We start from the raw sequence: 19,933 nt of genomic DNA, 5'->3' as shown, positions 1-19,933 counted from the left end.
TGGCGCTACCATACGAGAACGCGTGGTACTATAAATTATTACTGTTCAAATTGTATATTAAATCATTGATATTTCAATAAAAAAAATTCTCGATCAAAATCATTTATACATATATACTTGGAATTTTAATGTCTGACTATTTCATTTTCCTACTTTTGCAATATTAATTTATATCGTGAAACATTTATGAATGAAACTGTGCCTTTCAATGGAAACTACGTCAAATCGAAACGTCCAATAGCAACGTAGAATTTCTACAAGTTACACGCTGATTGGACGAATGATTAAGCGCCTCTTTGCAAATGAAAAAAAAAAAAAAAAAAGAAAAGAGAGTAATCGAATCGACCAGACAGAAGAAACGACAGTGAATAAAAAGATTATAAAAAATAATTATACATAGATATAAATAGATTACAGATATTCGAAAGAATAAATAATGATCAAAATATCGTACATAGTATAAAAAGTATTCATCAAAGAGACACTCTTTTTCCCGCGCATTTTGTTTAAATTCAAACGAGATATGCATACTGTTATTTGTTTTAAGAATGAAATCAACGTGATAAATTATTTACATAAGTTATTATTATAAAATTGATGTTTTTCAAATATTTTACACATCGAACCTTCCAAATGATATTTTTTACTTCGAATCTAATACGCATACATGTAAGAAATGTTGATAGATAAAAGGATTTGCATTCGTTGGATACATCATTGTTTTTTTTTCTTTCTTTTTCCTTTTTTCTTTTTTTTTATTTATTTTTTTTTTTTTTTTAATTAAGGAGAGGTCACCAAGATTTCGTTTTTGTTGTTTGTTTTTTCTTTTTTTTTTTTTTTTGTTCAATGTACTAATGAGCAGTCTATGTACAGAAATGTTTTATTCTTAAATTATGCACAAATTGCAATCAATACAAATGTATCTGAAACAAGCAAGTTGGGGGATATCTCAGTTTTTGGCTGCCATAAAAATATTCAGATTATATGGCAGCTGTTTTGTTAGGTGTCAATGTGTTGCATCAATCGCCATGCGTTTTTGCAAAATCCATGAGACACGTCCGATTAGTTGTTGTCATATCCGGAAGAAGAGATAGCTGTTTTAAATTGATAACTGAATCTTGAATATCACTGATAATCAATTTAAAACAGTTAATCATATCTATTTTATAGCTTAGTATAGTAAAGCTAGTTTATTTTTTCAGACATCCACATTTCGACTAAGTAGTATTATAGTAATAAAGGTATGCGCTAAGTCTGCACTTCAGCTAGATATCATAAAACATGTATCATTCCTTCTCTGGCACATCATACATTGGTATTACTAAGTATACGTTTACTTTCTTTTTAAATCATGCGAAACAATGCAGAAATGAACTTCGTATCAAATTCTAATACTTGATATAGTATGCTTATACTGTAGTAAAAAAAAAGCTAAATCACGTAAGAAGTGTACTCAGAAATAAAGTCTAATTCCTTGTGCACACCTGTTTGTGTTTTCCCATAATCAAAGAAGTCATTTTAGCATTCATTGTGATATTATTAATCAACACTCAGTATTGAAACATAAAAATCTAGTGTCGTTAACAACTCTACTAATAACCGTAAACCAAAAAAAAAAAAAAACTCAAATCTTGTGAAGTAAATAGAAGGAACATCATTGGGAACACCTTTGAACCAGGATTTCTTACAGCTGCCGCCCACCATCGTAAATTTAACAATGGAATTCACTTTCCTAGTATCTCATTAAATTTCATCCCAGTTATGACGCTAAGCAATGCGATTATACAAATTCATCGTGAAATGTCATTACAGGTTCTACCCATTAAAATCAATAAGTCATTTTTTACCTACTCAAATAGGTAAAGGACAAAAAAGATTTTTTTTCATGGCAGTTTTACAGTTCAGAAGAATATTCTCAGCAGACTGTATATAATATGAAAATATTTCCTAATTACTATGATTAACAATTCTTACACTTTTACTATTCATTAGTTTCCGTTGAATTGGTATACTTCCTTTTTTATACTTCTTTGACAGTAAGAAAATAACATGTAATATTTAAATTATTCACACGAATTTAATTCTGCTAATATAAAATAATATAAACTCGTTACAATCAACTACCATGAAGACGCGTAACTTTAAAATGAACACTATAACGAATAGTTTAAATATTACGTTGTCAGGAATCATTCCATTCATTTTGATCGTATCTGTATTAGTCTTTACGTATAAAAATATAACATATTCAAACGACACAACAAAATCATCAATATTCATTTCGTATTATTTATTTTATTTGTCCTCTTAAACTGTAAAACATTATCCAGCAAAAAGAATTTTTCTCTCCTTGTTTAATCGATATCATTTAAGAATGCAACCAAATAATTAATAATCCAAATGTATTTTTAATCGTTTATCTTATCAATTTAAATGCTTTACAATTAACGATTTATGACGACGATGATGATATAATAGAAATATAAACTATAATCAAAGATAAGAAAACAACTTTAATTATTTGTGATGCATTCGTAAAAGCTTAACGGCATATCCAGATGAAATTCAATCGAATTGGTAATTGACGTACGAGCCGCGAATATCCAGCCTATTATTGGATCGTTAAACATTAACGAGTGACTAAGGGGGTACTTTACAAAGTACATCCAAAGCACTGTCACGTAAGTTAGGAGCTCGGTATAAAAATGAGGCACAGTTTCACAATCAGGGAACCCTTTTGACCAAATTGTGCTGCTACTACCTCCCAATGAATGTATCCGTATATCAAACATGATAGCATAATTACTATCATTAAACTAAACCATGCATGGATATTAATATGTGTCCTTAAATGTGTTTAAGGAGAATGACGTTTTCTTAAACAACTGTCATATTCTTATCGGTAGCAAACAGTCTTAACAACGAGCATAGACTAATCATGTCGCGATCCATAATCGTGAAGTCCTTGCGTAGGTATACGTCATGTTACGTGCTGGGTGTTAATAGCTCATCATCAGGTGTAGTGTTATACGTAAGTAGCAGCTGTTATGGTGAACCATTACGGTTTTTTAGCCACTGGTACCATTCACCAGAGCTTCCTTAGGCTTGTTGCTCTGCTGCATTCGAGGAGGACGATTTCGTGGTTCTCGCTGACCCTTTGAACCTTGAGAACTGTTGTTCGATACAGATACGTCATTTGCAGGCGTTCCTTCTTTATTAGTTATTGTTGATTGATCGCCCGGTCCGGCATTACTGCCTGAACAAATGTATATATTAGCATTGGATGTACAATTATTAAGAGAAAAAAATGGATATTAATTTTATTCTCTCCCTCTCTCTCTCTCTCTCACACACACACACACACACATTTTCTTGGAAAAAAAAAGACAAAACAAAACAAAACCGATCATTCGTCCTAAAGACATGAAACTAATCTAACGATTATTGAAATTGAAGTTACCTTTCTCGCTATTAGTCGGCGTGTAACTTCTCTGTCGAGATCGTCGAGCCCGTCTTCGTCTGATCACTTTAGCACCTCCCTCCACGCTCGACACCGACTCTACATATACAAACCATTGTGACCATCTTTTGCAAAAATAGAACATTATTCTAATACTTTCAGACAAAAAAGAAGAAAAGACATTACAAAAAAGAAAGCTGCACTCTGCACAAGTTATTAATTGCGTATATTAGTAATTATTATCCCACAAGAAAATTAGTGTTAGATGGTCACAAATGTTTGCACCCTGTTTCATGCTACGTTCCCAAAGTATTACGTGATCAAATATGTATGCGCATATTCTTTAGGACGGAGCGATTTCTTTCTTTCTCTCTCTCTCTCTCCCTCTCTCTCTCTCTCTCTCTCTCTCTCTCTCTTTCTTTCATACACAATTCAAAGGATAATTTTACCTCTATCAATGCTCGAAACGTCTTGACTATCAAGAACAGTGTCTTCGTCGTCCGTCGTTCGACGACGTTCGTCTCTACGATCTCTACGTTGAACCGGTGGACGACCTTGTCTAGCCCCCATATACCCTGAATTTCCTGCACCACCTTGATGGCCACCTCTTGGTGGAAGGTCTCGAACACGATCTTCATTACCATCTAAAGTATCACGACGTAATCCTACAAAACAAACAAAATTAAAAGTATGAATCAATATAAATATAAAAAAGAATTATAAAAATGTATATAATGAAAAGATAATTTATTTTAATCTTATTTAAATAATAATAAATAAATAAATAAAAAGATTCAGCACTAATCTTTTAATTAAATTATAATGATCTATATAAGAAAATAAAACTTATTACTGAACACGAAGCATACACCAGTTTGGCATCAATGACAGAATCGTTTTTAATTTTTTTTTTTTTTTTTTTTTCTGAACTACCAAACTAACACGAATTAACAATCACGACAAAAATGATTTCATTTCAATCCTTTTATTCGCTGGATTGTAATAATTAATTTCATGCACAGTATGTTATGTCCAAGATAAGTTTTATTTAGAGATAAATATGATCATAATACAAAATTAACAAAATTAGTCATACTGTGGTTTTATGCTACATTCACATTCTTATCAAATTTTTTTTTTCTTTTTTATTCATTTTGATGCCTATGATAGTAATAAGATAATGTTATCTACGTTTGCATTACATTACCTCAGTAATTTATAAATTTATTAATTTTCTTTTTCTTTACAAATCTTAAACATTTAGTACAATTCAATTCAACTCAACTCAATATATAAAGATCGATTAAACAATTATATGTTTGAATAAGGCAATGTAATGCCAGCATGATTAGTACATAAATACATATTATTGTCAAATATTATGATAATACTTCCATGTTATTTTCAAAAATATTTTTGTATCATGTGTATATATATGCAATTAATTTTAACTGTAAAATAAACTAACACGCTATCGTATGTGTGCTAAAGTCAGTTTATAATAATGGATTTTTTGAAAACGTATTATAACAAATATGCTCTTAGAGAATACAGTCTTATTTGGTATGGATTTTGTAAAAATTGTAAAAATGCTTACTATTATTATATAGATACAGACTTTAAATATTTCTAATTACAACTGCATAAAATGTGCAGAGAGAGAGAGAGAGAGAGAGAGAGAGAGAGAAAGAGACAAAGAGAGAGAGAGAGAGAGAGAGAGAGAGAGAGAGAGAGAGAGAGAGAGAGAGAGAGAGAGAGAGAATGTGAGTTTGCTATCTAAAAACATAAACACGTAAAAACTTTAAATCATAATTTACTCATCTATTTTGTTTATAACAAGTGTGAAAGAAAACAACAGAATCAAGTAACAAAAAAAAAGAGAAAAAAAAAGAAAAAAAATAAACAATGAAAGTAAAGTGTAATACTTTAGATTCGTATTCATGTATGATGTTATTTATACCAATTACTATGTAAAAGTACTAATTAAATTATTCTTACTACATTATTTTACTAATGTTTACAATAAGTAATTACTAAAGAATAAGAGCATAAGCTAAGTACTACAATAGTAAAGATTTCGTTAGAACTTTATCTAGTGATCCAAAACAACTCTACTCTCTAGGATACTAATGCTGTACAATGTATAATTGTAAAGTTATTCAAAGATTTGTAATTAAACCGCAACAATCTCGTGATATCTAAAACCAGTCTCTCACAGTGTGTTTATCAACAATGTATGGTACTTTTAATCACATTTTTTAATTTATACTTAGAGGCCAAATATTAACACATACATTGACGAATGTACCCAAGCTTATAATGAAATAGTGTAATGCAATAAAGTTCAGCATATTATCACAAAGCAATCAAGATCGAATTATTTGTTACTTTGTAGTGAGATGATTTCTGTTGTTAATGTCTCTGGTATCAGATCCACCACGAACTCTGCCATCACGTTTATGCGTGTTTTCTATATTGTTGATGTAATCAGTAATAGTATTACCGGCATTATGTCTGGCAGGGGCCCTACCCCTTCCCCGTCCTCTAGACTGACCGCCTCGTCCACCACGACCACCACCACCCTCTTCGGGCCCGGTGACCATTCCTCGCCTTGTCGGTGGAAAGCTAGGCATTGGTCCTGTCGTTGATCCATGCATGCTTCTTAATTGTTGATCAATTTCTAATTTCTCTTGCCTGAGCTGTTCAACCTCCTAGAAAATCAAGATATCCAGCATTTTACATCAAAGTTAATATATGTGTGTTAAATATTTCGTATATATCTTTCACATTTGCTGTATATATCTTTCATAAGCTTATCATAAAGGATTATGATAATTCTACGAATATACCTTTAAATGTGCCAAATGATACTCCAACAAAAGTTTGGCATTTGCAATACTTTCAACAGTACCGACAAAGACAAAGGGTACTTGGCCTTCTTCTCGCGGGATCGTCGGTTGCGGTTCGTTGTCTCCTTCTATTTTCACTCGTACCTGAAATGTATATTGTCTTAGCATAATTTCATAATACCATGAAAAATTAGCTTTACCGATACAGATTGTAATTCTATTTCGTATCCATACCATCCGTTTTCAGTCATCGTTGTTTATTATTTCCATCAATTGAAATGTTGATCAGTCTGTAAAATTTATCTAAATATGCAGCATAATGTAGGCTGTTATTTATTATAAAAAGTATAATAACAGCTCTACATTTTTAAACCACATTGTAGTAAACTTTGCTGATTGACATTGAAAAAATTCAAACCTTTTAGCATATTTCTTTTCTTTAGAGAAAATTCTATAATATACAAAAGATTTTATATACTAAGACTGGAATGATAATATATTTGAAAAATATTTTACTAATTAATTAAATGTCACAGCAATATTTCATATAATGTTGTTATGTTTCCTATAAGTTATAATAGATATACTTTGGCATATAGAGAAATGTGTACATACATGTATTGATATTAATATTTGGCATTATCGAATATCCTATATACTATGAGATTTTTTTTCATAGTTATGCATACATTAAGTTATATAAAATAAGAAAACAGATGATGTATAATAATAATAATAATAATAATAATGTAAAGAGAGACATATTCATTAAATTAAACAGTTTACTTAATGCAATATGATTTACGATATTTTTCCGACATGTGATTATTTAATATTGATAAATCACAAAGATGTGTTTATTGAAAAAGTAAAACTGGCCCGAGTGGTTCATGTAAGATGTGTAAGTGCTTTCAAACATATTCAATTGATACAATGAACCAGATGAAATAATTCCACAAACAATATAATGTAATATACTTACTCTATCAGTGTGAGTATTCCCACTCGAGCCAGTTGTTATCTACCGAGAACAAACAATGCACGTATATCACATCAACGTAACTCTATATTAATTTATAACTTCCATTTTCAATTGAAACATATATCGATTTTGCCAATTTTCTGAAACTGATAATGTATAGAGATTCCATATTTTATGAAATTAAATGGTCTCGTTTGCAGGGCAAACATTTACAAGTAGATAAATTATGTTCGTGTATACCCTGCAGAATAAAAATGTAGATACACCAATAGATGAGGAGGGTCTATGATATACTGTCCCTATACTACATAAACAGAACTGACCACAATACGATTAGAATATCAACTGAAAATGAAAATTAATGCAACCAAGCATATTTAATATTACTTTCAGTTTTTAATTTCAAGCAATTAATTAGTAAAAACTTACCAATAAATTTAAAAAGTAATATAAAAAATACTTACTACACCGCTCTTGTCCACAATTTCTTGAATAATGCGACCATTTTTCCCAATTACTTTTCCTACCAAAACGCGTGGTACTTGAATGGACTCTTCACTATATTCCAACATTGAGCGAGCTTTTTTGACAGCTTCATGTGTCTAGAATTAAAAAAGAACAACCTTTATATTCATTTCTGCTTATGTATAGATATAATTACGATACGAATAAAATAAATTTAGATAATAGTTTAGATAAACATTAAATCGAATGTGATAATAACAGTTATCAGCTAATAACAACAGTTGCTTCGATTTGATATCAGAGCAAAAATTTGAGAAAATTAATTGTCTATTTTTCGTATAATTAAGTAGACTTTACCTCTCCATATATTTTAAATGTGCAAGAATTTTCTTCCAGTTCTATATTTGTTATTCCATCTACTTTTCTTGCTTGTTGTATATTCGCTCCATGAGCACCAATAGCTAGTCCCATGAGGTCTTCTCGAACATTAAATTCATCTGTGTATCTACAAACATCAAAATATTTATCATAACATAATTGGATTTAAATGCCACTTTGTTGATATCAGATATCACTATATCTATAAAAATTAGGATATGATAAGGAAAGATAACACGTGGTTTTCCATATAACAAATTTAAGGTCTCCTAAATTAATAATTACAATAAACTGATTCATCCTATATGGAATATATAATGGAATCATGATTATGTGCCAATATCATGTATCATTGATAATTAATTAATATTATAAGATATGATCTAACCGATGTTTTAAATTCTTCAATGTTATAATATGATAATAATAATTGTATCACATAAAAAATAACATGCCTTAACTATATACATATATATATCAGTAAATATATAAAATAAGATATATATACATATATGTGTATATATAATATATATATATATATATATGTATATATATATATTATATATACATATCGTAACATGCCAAATGCGACATGTCTGTTTTATAAAATATATATTTTTAACTGTGGCTTGCATTTTGGCAGATTCAAGTGAATAACTTCTGATAATAAGTATCATGTACAAGTAATATATTCTTATTATACTGAGAGTTTATCCGACTTGTATAGTAATGCAGAAAATAATCATGCAAGATGAACACACATAAATTAACATTTACTGTAGATAAAAAATTGAAGTGCATAAATATTTATGTTTAAATTATTGACAAAAATTGATATTGACACTAAGTTATGCATTTCAAGATTATTAAATTGGCATGCAGTCAATTAAAACTGAAATATTAAAAATGATGATATTATAATATATATATATATATATATGGTATACATAATAAAATGTTGAATGTGTATGAATTGAAGGACGAGATGATGAAGCTATGTTAAAATTTTGTTATGAAAAATTTTGATAAAAGTAGTCACCACATATTGATTTATATTAATTTACATTGTTTCATTGGATTCATCATTGGAGGAAATGCCCTTTATTTATAAGATGATATACAGTATGTGGTATCATGTGTATATTCGCGTACATGTATCAGCATAGGATAGAGCCACCATTTATTTAGATATATGTGCAAAACATGGAATATATCAGTGTTTCTCAAACATCGGCAGGCCAAGGTTTAACGTTTCCTTTTAAAAGATAAATCCATAAACTTAAAACTCTACTTGACTGTAAGAGTGATAAAGATTGTAACTAAAAATTGATCACAGCTACACGCTTATGTATCAGTTTACTATTTTACACAATCACTCAAAATCGACTACGGAGCACATAATAAAAAGAAAAAAATATAAACAATATATATCTTGTATCAGTGTATTTAAAGCATATGATTCTCTGTGAAAGAACTACACAACGCCGAAGCATGCATATTTATAGTGTAATTTTATCTTTCATTGGGAAAATACAGCTGTGTAGCTTGTCATACAGTAAGCTAACTTATATCTAAACCACGCTGCTGTGATCTCACCTTGAATTTGTTCTCACTCCTGCCTCAAAGTCTGAGACACGCTGATATATAAAGTTCGAAGATCTAAACTTGCTGAAATGAGAAAGAAACTCTGGTGTAACTCAGTGAAACCTCTATATTAGATGGCCCTACCCTATGTCCCTTCCATTCTGTCTGTTTGTTCCTTGCTAAAGAATATTAATTAATGTGTAATTTCTTGTTCCAACTCATCTACAGAATTATCTATATTAATTACATTAGTCAAAAATCAACTCACATACCTGCATCAAATTATAAAATGTTTTGGCATTTTTTGTATACTTACTCAACTATGATCAATGGGAGGAAACAGCTTACTGCTTGAATTATGGCTGCAGCAAAAATCTTAGAAAATGAACTAAATATTTTAATCTCTATGTAACATTTAAATTACATTAATTATATACTTAAATATATGTTGCCAAACAGTATGGAGAAAAACTTGTAAATTTAATGCCATATAAATGAAGTAGAAAACAATATGAGAAGTACTTTAAAAATTTGATCATTTTTATGATAATTATTCCTATTCTGTGATCTACCACAAATCAAAACTTTTCAAAACGTAGAAAATAACTCCTTACAGTCATTTTATCCTACAGTTAAATGGACAGGGATGCATCAAGCCATCGGAATAAATTAACTTCGTTTATAATCGAAATTCACAACTAATGATACTGTACTAAGAAACATGTTTCTTCAAGAATTTTTTCTTGCAGTAATTTTTTTTTATTATTATTATTATTTTTTTTTTTTTATTACACATTATCAAAGAAACGTGCTTATGTGTAAAATTATTAATGCAATAAATTACACTCCACATAAATTTCCTTTTTGTACTTTGCTTATATGTTTTATGCGTGCTATTTACAATTATGGTACTAATGAAAGATGAATGAGATTGCATTAGTACATGAAAAATGAGTAATATTGTGCTTTTATATATTTATAAAGTTATATATCAATCTTGTAAACAGTGTTGTGAGCAATAATTAATTCAATTGACAATTAACAATTACATTAACCAATTCCTTTACAGAAACATAAATCACTGATGAATTACACCTCACAATCACTTGTTCATCTTATCATTTTAATTAATTATTAAATGATAATACGATAAAAAGATACAGAAATTAATTTAAAGACGAGATTTGTGATCGTTAACGATTAAATCAACAAATGATTAAATTAATAATTTAATCGTTAATAGTTAATCGAATTAAATATTGTTTACACTGCTTGTAAAGATAGCCATTTGTTAAAAATCTTGTGAACATATTTCTGCCAGTAAATGCAAACCACAGACAGGATGGTTATGAGGACAGTACGTGGATAAGGGCAGGTGATGAATGTCACAAGATTCATACTCGTAATTCATATACGAAATTAATCAAATTATTGACTTACCCCCCGATCGTCTGAAGTTTAGTAGATTCAAGTTGGCGTGCTGCTTCTTCTGTTCTTTTTAACAGCAAAACCTACAATATTTATACATAAAAATATAAAACGAAAGCTTATGAAGAAACAAACGCTTCATTAAGATTACTTATGGAATTAATTATGGTTGATCGAAAAATTAGAAAATACGAACCTTCTGTGATAAATTACGAAAATGCATTTCTTGGAGCATAGTACTGTGACGATGTATATTTTCATGACGGGAGATGGCCAGCAGTACTCCTCGTTCAGGCACATATCGGCACACTGCTGCCCCGATTGCTTTTTGAAATTCCTTATGTGCATTATCCATCTTAGCACTAAAGTAAAATAAATTAATTCATATATTTGTTCCGACAAGAGAACAAATTTACATAGATGCACGTAGAAATGTTAGAATATAGATTTAAAAGATAATTAAATTATAATTCCATATAAAAATTTTGAAACTATTACTTACTACTCTCTCAGATCTTCAGGTACTTCAATTTCGATCTTGTGAAACGTATTTTTGTCAATAGGGGGATTGACATTTTTTACTCTAAGCCGCTCGTTACTTATTATTTCTGTATAAGTATAATCCCACCCCAAATATTCTACTACTAGAAAACCTCCTTTGATCATCTGAAGTATAAAAATGGTAAATTACATAACATTGCACAAGGCCATAATATCTAGATATTTTATATACTCAGAATTCAACCGATTTGTACTGATATATATATATAACAAACCTTAATGATCGCTTTCCACCATCCCCAAGCTTCTTGCTCATTAGATCGAGAAAATACCTCAATCTCTTGGTTCTCTTGAAATTCTGCTTTGACACCATCCTTTGGTGGTAGTCGTACTTGAGCAAATGGAAATTTTGACTCAGGTTGCCAGCTAAAATATGACAGCGAATCGTACTAAAGATATGGATAAGTTTCTTATATTATAAAACAACACGAATTTTTTTTAAATGTTAAAGCCTTCCACAGTATGCACTTGAATTAATATAAATCAAAAGCTCTACACAATATCAGCTAGTAGAACAAGCAAACGAAGGGATAAAAAGCTGGTGTTATCTCTCAACGCGATAGTAATAACGTAGTTGTTAAAATCAAGAGAAAATGCGTTAAAAAAAAATTATAATTATTTAACAAAGCATCTTGCGATGTAGCATGTAATAGGTATCAAATAAGAAAATAAAGGCATTAGAAAATAATACAATTGCAAATAAAACTACAACATCACTTTGTTTTAGCAAGCGCATCAAGTACAAGACTAACGACAAGAGAAATGACCAAACATGGACATGGACATGTTAAAAAATACAAACTGATAGTATTCAATTTGTCAGCTTATTTATGAGCGATAAAGTACTTCATTAAGAAGCATCTTCCTTGTATTAAAAAGCACGAGATAACAGAGAAGGTTTTTCAAGCGTATGCGTTTTCTAGATAGCAACTAAACCCTTTCATATCGTGGATCTAAAAGAGGTCTGAAGCAGTGCTTAAGTAACTTACTCATTTTCGAAAGTTACCAGAACCTCGTCGTCAAAGACATCAGTGACAAAGGCCTGAAAAAGAATAGAAAGAAAGATATAAATTGATAGCAAGTAAAAAATGATGAAAACGCATCGAGTGGCATGGATCGGACTCGACGTGACAGCGGCACGCGTCAGGCGATGCCATCGGGAAGGCATAGATAGCATCCGTTTCCACGCGCAACGGTTAAACGTTCGAGGCTAACCAGGATATATCCTGGCGCAGGATATCTCGATAGATGTAAAAGTGAACCCTTAGGAAAAATCACGCCCTGTCAAACGAGACATGGCGTCGGAGGAAGCCGCGTTACCTCGCGAACATTTGAGGTGCGCGCTTTCGCGAAGTACGAGCGAGTGTAACGTTATATTAGAAGCCCTCCACGGCTCGTGGCACGTACTATCCACGGCCTTGCTCTTCCTCTCAACATTTTCTATACTTTCCACAGAACGAACCTTATAATATGCTCCGTTTTCGCCGCATACTTCGACTGTGAGATCCTCCATCTTGCTTTTGTGTGACGGTTCGCCTCCTTTGCGGCAGGCATGCCGACGAGCGGGCAACGGCACGAGTTTCGAGATCAAGAAACTCGCAGAGTTCGACCAATCGCAATATCGCTTAGCGCGACTTGGCGCTCTCGTTGGATTTACCCTTACAGGTGTGCCACCTCGGCTACCTTCGGATCGTTCATTACCTTCTCTAGGGAATCTAGAGATTTCCTTTTCGTCGTGCATTAGCATTGTTTTTACTCTTCTCTCTTTCTCTTTTATCACCCCTTCTCGCTCCCGTAGCTGCTTCAACCAGCTCCGCCGACTTAGCCCCGTACGAACGACGCGACGTGCGTATAACGTACCTATGTATTTGCTATGTATTCACATACCAATACCTATGTACTACGCGTGTGCGTGGTAGTACGTTCCCCGCTCGTTGCTTTACCCTTGTATTCGTCTCTCGCATACACTTCCTAATCATCGGCATCGCCTCGTCCTCGCTCTTTCTTCTTCTCCTCGAAGAGAGCGAACCGAATGATGTCTCCTTCTTTCTTCCTGCGCCTTGAAACTTTTTACCTTCCTTCTACGTTGACGGTGACTGTCTTCGCGATCGCGTGACGCGCGTTGCGACTTTACCACCGATGCTGACGAGAGTGTCATCGGCGATCGTTCAGCGAGGACGACGATGTCTGGAAGCAGCGATTCCGAGGAGTTCTTCGACGCGGAGGACGATTCCTTCCATCGTGTCTCGCGGTAATTCTTTATCGATGTTCTTCGTTGCTTTTACATCTTTTTATCGTTTATTTCAAAGCTAGATAGTTTATACAATCTTGTTATTATCAATTTACCAAGATTCTTTATATTAATAAGAATTCCACAGGTATCTCTTTAATTAACTACTTAATTACGTAATGAGCCTCTCCAGATTATCACCAGTTTATCTCTTCGATCTTTTAAATAATACGAAAAGAATTTGAGTAGACAGAGAGATACGAGTCAATGATTCGCATGGCAACATGAGTACCTTCTAGATGGATCTATTCCTATTTCTAATGCGAGGATAATCTTGTTGTAGGAAAGTCAGACAGCGTGATTCCACAAACGCGGAGATACAAATTCAGGGTATACCAGATTCTACTAAAGAAATAGTGGATGATGTTTTTGTCAAGCCGGCAGACCCTAAACCAACTTCTGATATTAAGGATAATGTAGCTTTGGAAAGAGTACAGAGCAAGGATAGACTGGTAGTAAGTATAACAAATCTATCGACTAATAACATTTCGTATAACCGACGTTAATGATCTATCAACTTTTTTAGGAAGATGACGGAAAGGTGACGAATACGGACAAGATCGTGGGTAGAAGGAGATTTCGTGAATTGAGACAGCGTATGCAGACGGAAGACGATGATATTCCTGTCAACAGTTCTCCTCCGGATAGTCAAACTTCCTCCATCGAAGGAGTTTATCCGATGCCTTCTAAAACGACCCACCCGTTCCGAATTATAGAACATGATACTCTCAGTTTGCAAAGTATGACTTCTTTAGGCCGAGTAGGTCGAATTTTAGCGGGTGTAACGGATAATGTTTCTGGGATGATTGCACCAGGTGTAGCTCAGTGTTCCGCCTCGACTGTTCTTACTCGCGAAAACCAGATGTCCTCCATTGCTAGTATTCCGAGCAAAGACGAGGATACTGCATCTGGTAAGCTGTCTCAGTCATCAAGCGTCCTTACCTTATCAGGGGATATCCTTCAGGAATCCTCTGTTAACGGTAGATGCGATTATGTCTCACGTCCGCAAAGTGACAAGACTATGATGCTTCAAGAACCCGACGTCATCGCGAGTACAAAAAATAATGGAAAGGCCCTCGAGGATGGTACGAAAGTAGACGTGCCCGTAGCACCGCCTAGACGTAAGAAGAAATCGAAAGTGCAAACGCCTACCGATCTTGCTGTAAGATATTCCGTTATCATCTTTCTACGTGAGAACAAGAGACCTACACCTAATTCCTTCTAGTCCTTTTACGCAGTCTATCGCTCTTCTTTCGTAAGAACATAATATGGTTTGACATATATCTCTCAATTGCCGTTACATAATTTTTTAACGATCGAACGATCAAATCCGTTTCTTCACGTGAACATCAAAATTTCAGCCACCAACTACGGAAGTCTTAGTACCAGCTTCCCCTTTACCAAGTCCGGCAAGTACCATCGAATCTATTACGAGAGAATTCGAACATTCTCTTGATATTAGATCTGCGACCAAAGGACAATACGTTGTGAAGCCACAAGTAAGTAACAAGGTAATGAACGCAATCGAAATAAGTAATTTCTTGAAAATACTGTCCGTTACTTTTAGGACGAAGATAAGTCGAAAGCCGAAGGACCGTCGACCGAAGAATTGGAAAGAATAGAACGAATGAAAGCGGAATTACTTAGCGTACGATCAAGCGATAAGTCTAGTAGTCCCATGGGATCGATATCTAGCAACAGTATCGGTCGATATTCTCTGGGTCCTCACAAGCTTCCTGGCTTGAGTCCTCAAGGTTCTAGAGAAAGACGAAAATCTGCTGGCGATCAGGATATGGTTAAACAATTAAATATGTTCGTAAGAACACGAACTGATTCTGGAAAACGTCTTACGGACATGGTAATCCTAATACCGATTCAATAACAAATAACATCGATTCTAAAAAGCGATGATCATTGAAACCTAACGTCCTTCCTAATTGCGATTTCAGGAAATATTAGAACAAGTTACCGTACTCAATTTGGATACGGGAGAAAGAGTGCCATTAAGCATAGCCGAAGATAAATTACCGCAATGCATCAATCCCTTGTCCTTGCACATTATGAGATTAACGTCGGAGTACATAAGTAATTCCAGTTTGGAAAAAGAGAAGGAAAGCGACGAGGAAAGCGTTGATAGTAAAATGTCGAGTATACCACCGGACGAAGATGTAACGGTGGGTAGAGTACGTAAGCGAACGCAGAAGTTGAAACGATTCCTAGGGTCGACCGTTAAGAAAACTATGGACAAAGCAAAATCAATCGCTCAAGAAGTATCACACGCGAGACACAAAGAGGACGTGATGGATATCGTCGACGATGTCTACCCTGGCGAGCAACAATACATTAAATTAAAGGCATCCAACAGTCACAAAGGTCCATACGAATTCAGTTGTTTGCAACACGTTCAAGATCTTAGCGGAGAACACGTTGGCCCTGTCTGGTGTATGAAATTTTCAGCATGCGGTAGATTATTAGCAACTGCTGGACAAGATCGGGTTTTAAGAATTTGGGTTTTACGAGATGCTTTCTCGTATTTCCAGGATATGAGAACTAAATATAACGCGGAAAAGGTCAGTCCAACGCCTTCCCAAGAATCTTTAGTTTCTCAGCAATCTATGGAGGATCCTAACGTCGTAGCGAGTGCCTTCAGTGAGATAGAAGGAACGAAGAGTCCGTTTATGCCAAAGCCATTCTGTACGTACACAGGACATACGTCGGACTTACTCGACGTTTCATGGTCGAAGAACTATTTCGTTTTATCGTCGTCGATGGATAAAACCGTACGATTATGGCATATATCACGAAAGGAATGCTTATGTTGCTTTCAGCATATAGACTTTGTAACCGCAATAGTTTTTCATCCACGGGATGATCGATATTTCCTTTCCGGCTCGCTGGACGGTAAACTACGCCTTTGGAACATACCCGATAAGAAGGTAGCTGTTTGGAACGAGGTAGACGGCCAAACGAAACTAATAACAGCTGCGAACTTTTGTCAAAATGGCAAGTTCGCTGTCGTCGGCTCGTACGACGGTCGATGTATATTTTATAACACCGATCAATTAAAGTATCATACTCAAATAGACGTACGTTCGACAAGAGGAAAGAATTCGACCGGTCGTAAGATCAGTGGTATCGAACCGATGCCAGGAGAGGACAAGATCCTAGTTACCTCGAACGATAGCCGAATACGTCTCTACGATTTAAGAGATTTAAATCTATCCTGCAAGTACAAGGGATACGTTAACGTTAGCAGTCAAATCAAAGCGAGCTTCAGTCCAGATGGTCAATACATAGTGAGCGGATCGGAAAATCAATGCATTTACATATGGAAGACGCATCACGACTACTCCAAATTTTCTAGCGTTCGTAGAGACCGTAATGACTTTTGGGAAGGGATAAAAGCTCACAATGCTGTTGTAACGTGTGCCGTATTCGCACCAAATCCAGATAGTATCATTAAACAGATAGAGGAGAGAGAGCAGTGGGAGGGAAAGGATGATCCAAAGAGTATAGGAAATTCGAACGTGAACAATGCACCCGTTGATCCTGTCGTAGAACAACGTACTAAAGGATGCGGCGGTCACGTTCTCGTAAGCGCGGATTTCAATGGGTTCATCAAGGTTTTCTTAAACAAAACGAAACCGAAACATAGCTCGTTACCTGCTTCTGCTCTCGCGTAACGTAACGTCGTTGACGATTCACACATTTGGGGAATAGTCGAATAGAAATAATAAAATATCAAAGCATTCTTTGTCTTTATCAAATATCACGAATCTCGATGCGCTGTATGCGGTAAACGGTATTAAATAACTAAACAAGCTGTTTATTGGAAATTTATCAAAAATTCTATATGTTATATGCCGCGAGTATTACCTAATCGTTAATAGAGAACTATTTATCGCGCGATATACATATATTTTTCAAAGCTCTTACGTGATAACGCCTATTTAAAAGGAAAACTTATTTTAAACGTAGCCACGAGACGCGGGCGCGCGCGTTTACACGTGTGATGATGATAATTCTTAATATATACGTATACACATATATACATATATATTTACTCTTTCGTCGAAGAGAAAAAAAGTATTATTGGTAAAACATTATGCGATGATGACTATGTAATCCTCTTTAATCGACATTTTTTGCAACACATACACAGACACATGCACACAAAGTACAGACACGCCACACATTCGACAATTTCCTAAGTAATATCTCTTTCGGTGCTGGTTCACTGTAGTCGCGTAGTCGTTATTTTCTAAGTAAAACACCAAAGTTACGTTACAAAAGATATAATACGACCGTTCTTTTACAGAAGTATGGTTTTTTTCTTTCTTTCTTTTTTTTTTATTTTTATTTTTTTTCTCTCTTTTTCTTTCTTTCTTTCTTTTTTTCTTTTTATCGAAACGTGAAAAGATACGCAAAGAGCATTTTCATAAAAAAGCAAAAAACGAAAAAAAAGAAAAAGTAAGCGTAACTATTTACGCCTGTATTGCAATGCAATAATCGACTAATTGTTAGAGGAACGATTCGAATAAATAAAGTTTTGCGGATAGATAAACTCGATAATTTACTGTTAAGCTAAGATTTTTTAATCCGAATAATGATTTCTAAAATATTTTTTTTAATCTTTAAATAAATATATGGCGCAATATACGAAAGACAATATCGAAATGTGTTTTAACGTCAAAATGCATTATTAATGTAATTTTCTTAAAAGTGTTCTTCGTAAATACGTTTAGAAAAGAGACCTTAGGGTAATATTGCTGCACTCGCGATACGAGATTTTAGATCAACGTTCGAGATGGCTCACACACAAAATTTTATGGTCACATTATGTGTTAAGCACGTAATTAACATCACAAACAGTGTGAAAAAAAAAATGTATGATTATTCCTGTGCATTAACGTTTTAGTATAGAAATTGTCACGTGCTCACGACACTCGCTAATTAGTATTGATCATGGTGTAAGATAATGTATGTCATTCTTATCTGGTGTAGCATCGTTGTGTGCGAAATATTGTACATTTCGTGACCTGTCAATTATAGAAGCAGATAATAAAATTTTTAAGAAGCGCAAAATGATAACGATCTGCGAAACGACAGTGTGATAATACTGCAGAAGACTCATAGAAAATTTGTACTTTCTTTCATTTTCTACAAGAGATAAATTCAAAGAGAACAATATTGGCTGTTATAATTGTTATCAATGATGACGTGAGAAGAACACGACTTGGATATCTATTATTTGCAGAAACGACAGCAATTGGAACAGCTCGCGGATTGGCTATAACGTACAACATATTTTAATTATATTGTAATTTAAATGTAAATACGCAGGAAGAAGGAATGTGTAGGTATTTTGTGTAAATGCGATTGTAAATATTAGATAAAATAAAGATCAAATTATCGTAACAGAAAACAACCTGTGGAATCATTAATATATTTCTCAATCTATCAAATTAACAATCTTAACATACTAATTAGACATATTTTATTATATACTCACATATATTATTCTTCATATGTCGTAACATCCTGTTATCCGCATTGCCCTGAAAATAACTAACAATTGCGTTAGATCGATGATCCATACTCTGCAGCTCACAGCTAGACGTAGAGAATAGAAATTAAATAGGTAAAAAAAGAATAAACGTGAATCGAATTCCAAAATTGCAAATTTTTTAAAGCAGATTTTTTTTTTTTTGATAATATTTGACAATTAAAAAAAGTAAGTCAAATGGATATAAATCAATTTTATTCTAGAACATGCAAAATTTGAACTGAAATTTAGTGCAGCCATTAGCTCGATAGTACTTGCGTTACGTTAGAGATTATTGTATCGCAATTAATATCGATTGCCCAGGTCTCACCACTTGGAGGTTGCTGCTTACGGAGACCCACGGGCTAAGACTCTACTTTAAATTATTATT

The 19,933-nt window shown here is 33.5% G+C and overlaps 2 protein-coding genes across 12 annotated transcripts; one reads left to right on the top strand and one right to left on the bottom strand.

Moving 5' to 3' along the window:
• Positions 1 to 563: 563 nt before the first annotated feature.
• LOC127068312 (RNA-binding protein FXR1) lies at positions 564 to 13,469 on the bottom strand. 7 transcript variants are annotated; one of them, XM_051004287.1, is made up of 15 exons: positions 13,170 to 13,469; positions 12,697 to 12,749; positions 11,923 to 12,073; positions 11,649 to 11,812; positions 11,343 to 11,508; positions 11,159 to 11,229; positions 9,731 to 9,802; positions 8,114 to 8,261; positions 7,756 to 7,893; positions 7,292 to 7,330; positions 6,310 to 6,453; positions 5,964 to 6,171; positions 3,910 to 4,125; positions 3,461 to 3,559; positions 564 to 3,256 (listed from the first exon to the last, which is right to left on the bottom strand). In XM_051004287.1, exons 1-15 carry the CDS (start codon positions 13,452 to 13,454, stop codon positions 3,069 to 3,071), a joined length of 2,142 nt encoding a protein of 713 aa, XP_050860244.1. In that variant the 5' UTR covers positions 13,455 to 13,469; the 3' UTR covers positions 564 to 3,068. The 7 variants fall into 7 exon arrangements, with proteins under 7 accessions (XP_050860244.1, XP_050860247.1, XP_050860245.1 ...); XM_051004292.1 differs by having other exon boundaries at positions 3,070 to 3,252; XM_051004290.1 differs by lacking the exon at positions 3,461 to 3,559.
• A 346-nt stretch (positions 13,470 to 13,815) lies between these two features.
• On the top strand, positions 13,816 to 19,425 carry LOC127068306 (WD repeat-containing protein 44). Of its 5 annotated transcripts, XM_051004276.1 has the most exons (8): positions 13,816 to 13,958; positions 14,281 to 14,452; positions 14,524 to 14,737; positions 14,813 to 14,908; positions 15,032 to 15,159; positions 15,359 to 15,508; positions 15,565 to 15,855; positions 15,947 to 19,425. In XM_051004276.1, the coding sequence occupies exons 1-8, from the start codon at positions 13,891 to 13,893 to the stop codon at positions 17,678 to 17,680; spliced, it is 2,853 nt and encodes a 950-aa protein (XP_050860233.1). In that variant the 5' UTR covers positions 13,816 to 13,890; the 3' UTR covers positions 17,681 to 19,425. The 5 variants fall into 5 exon arrangements, with proteins under 5 accessions (XP_050860233.1, XP_050860231.1, XP_050860232.1 ...); XM_051004274.1 differs by having other exon boundaries at positions 14,813 to 15,159; XM_051004275.1 differs by having other exon boundaries at positions 14,524 to 14,908.
• The last annotated feature ends 508 nt before the right edge of the window (positions 19,426 to 19,933 follow it).

This window comes from Vespula vulgaris, chromosome 13 (genome assembly GCF_905475345.1).
Source record: "Vespula vulgaris chromosome 13, iyVesVulg1.1, whole genome shotgun sequence".
NCBI classification, from domain to species: domain Eukaryota; kingdom Metazoa; phylum Arthropoda; class Insecta; order Hymenoptera; family Vespidae; genus Vespula; species Vespula vulgaris.
Note: the sequence above shows the minus strand (reverse complement) of the source record. Positions and strands in the feature narration are given on the sequence as shown.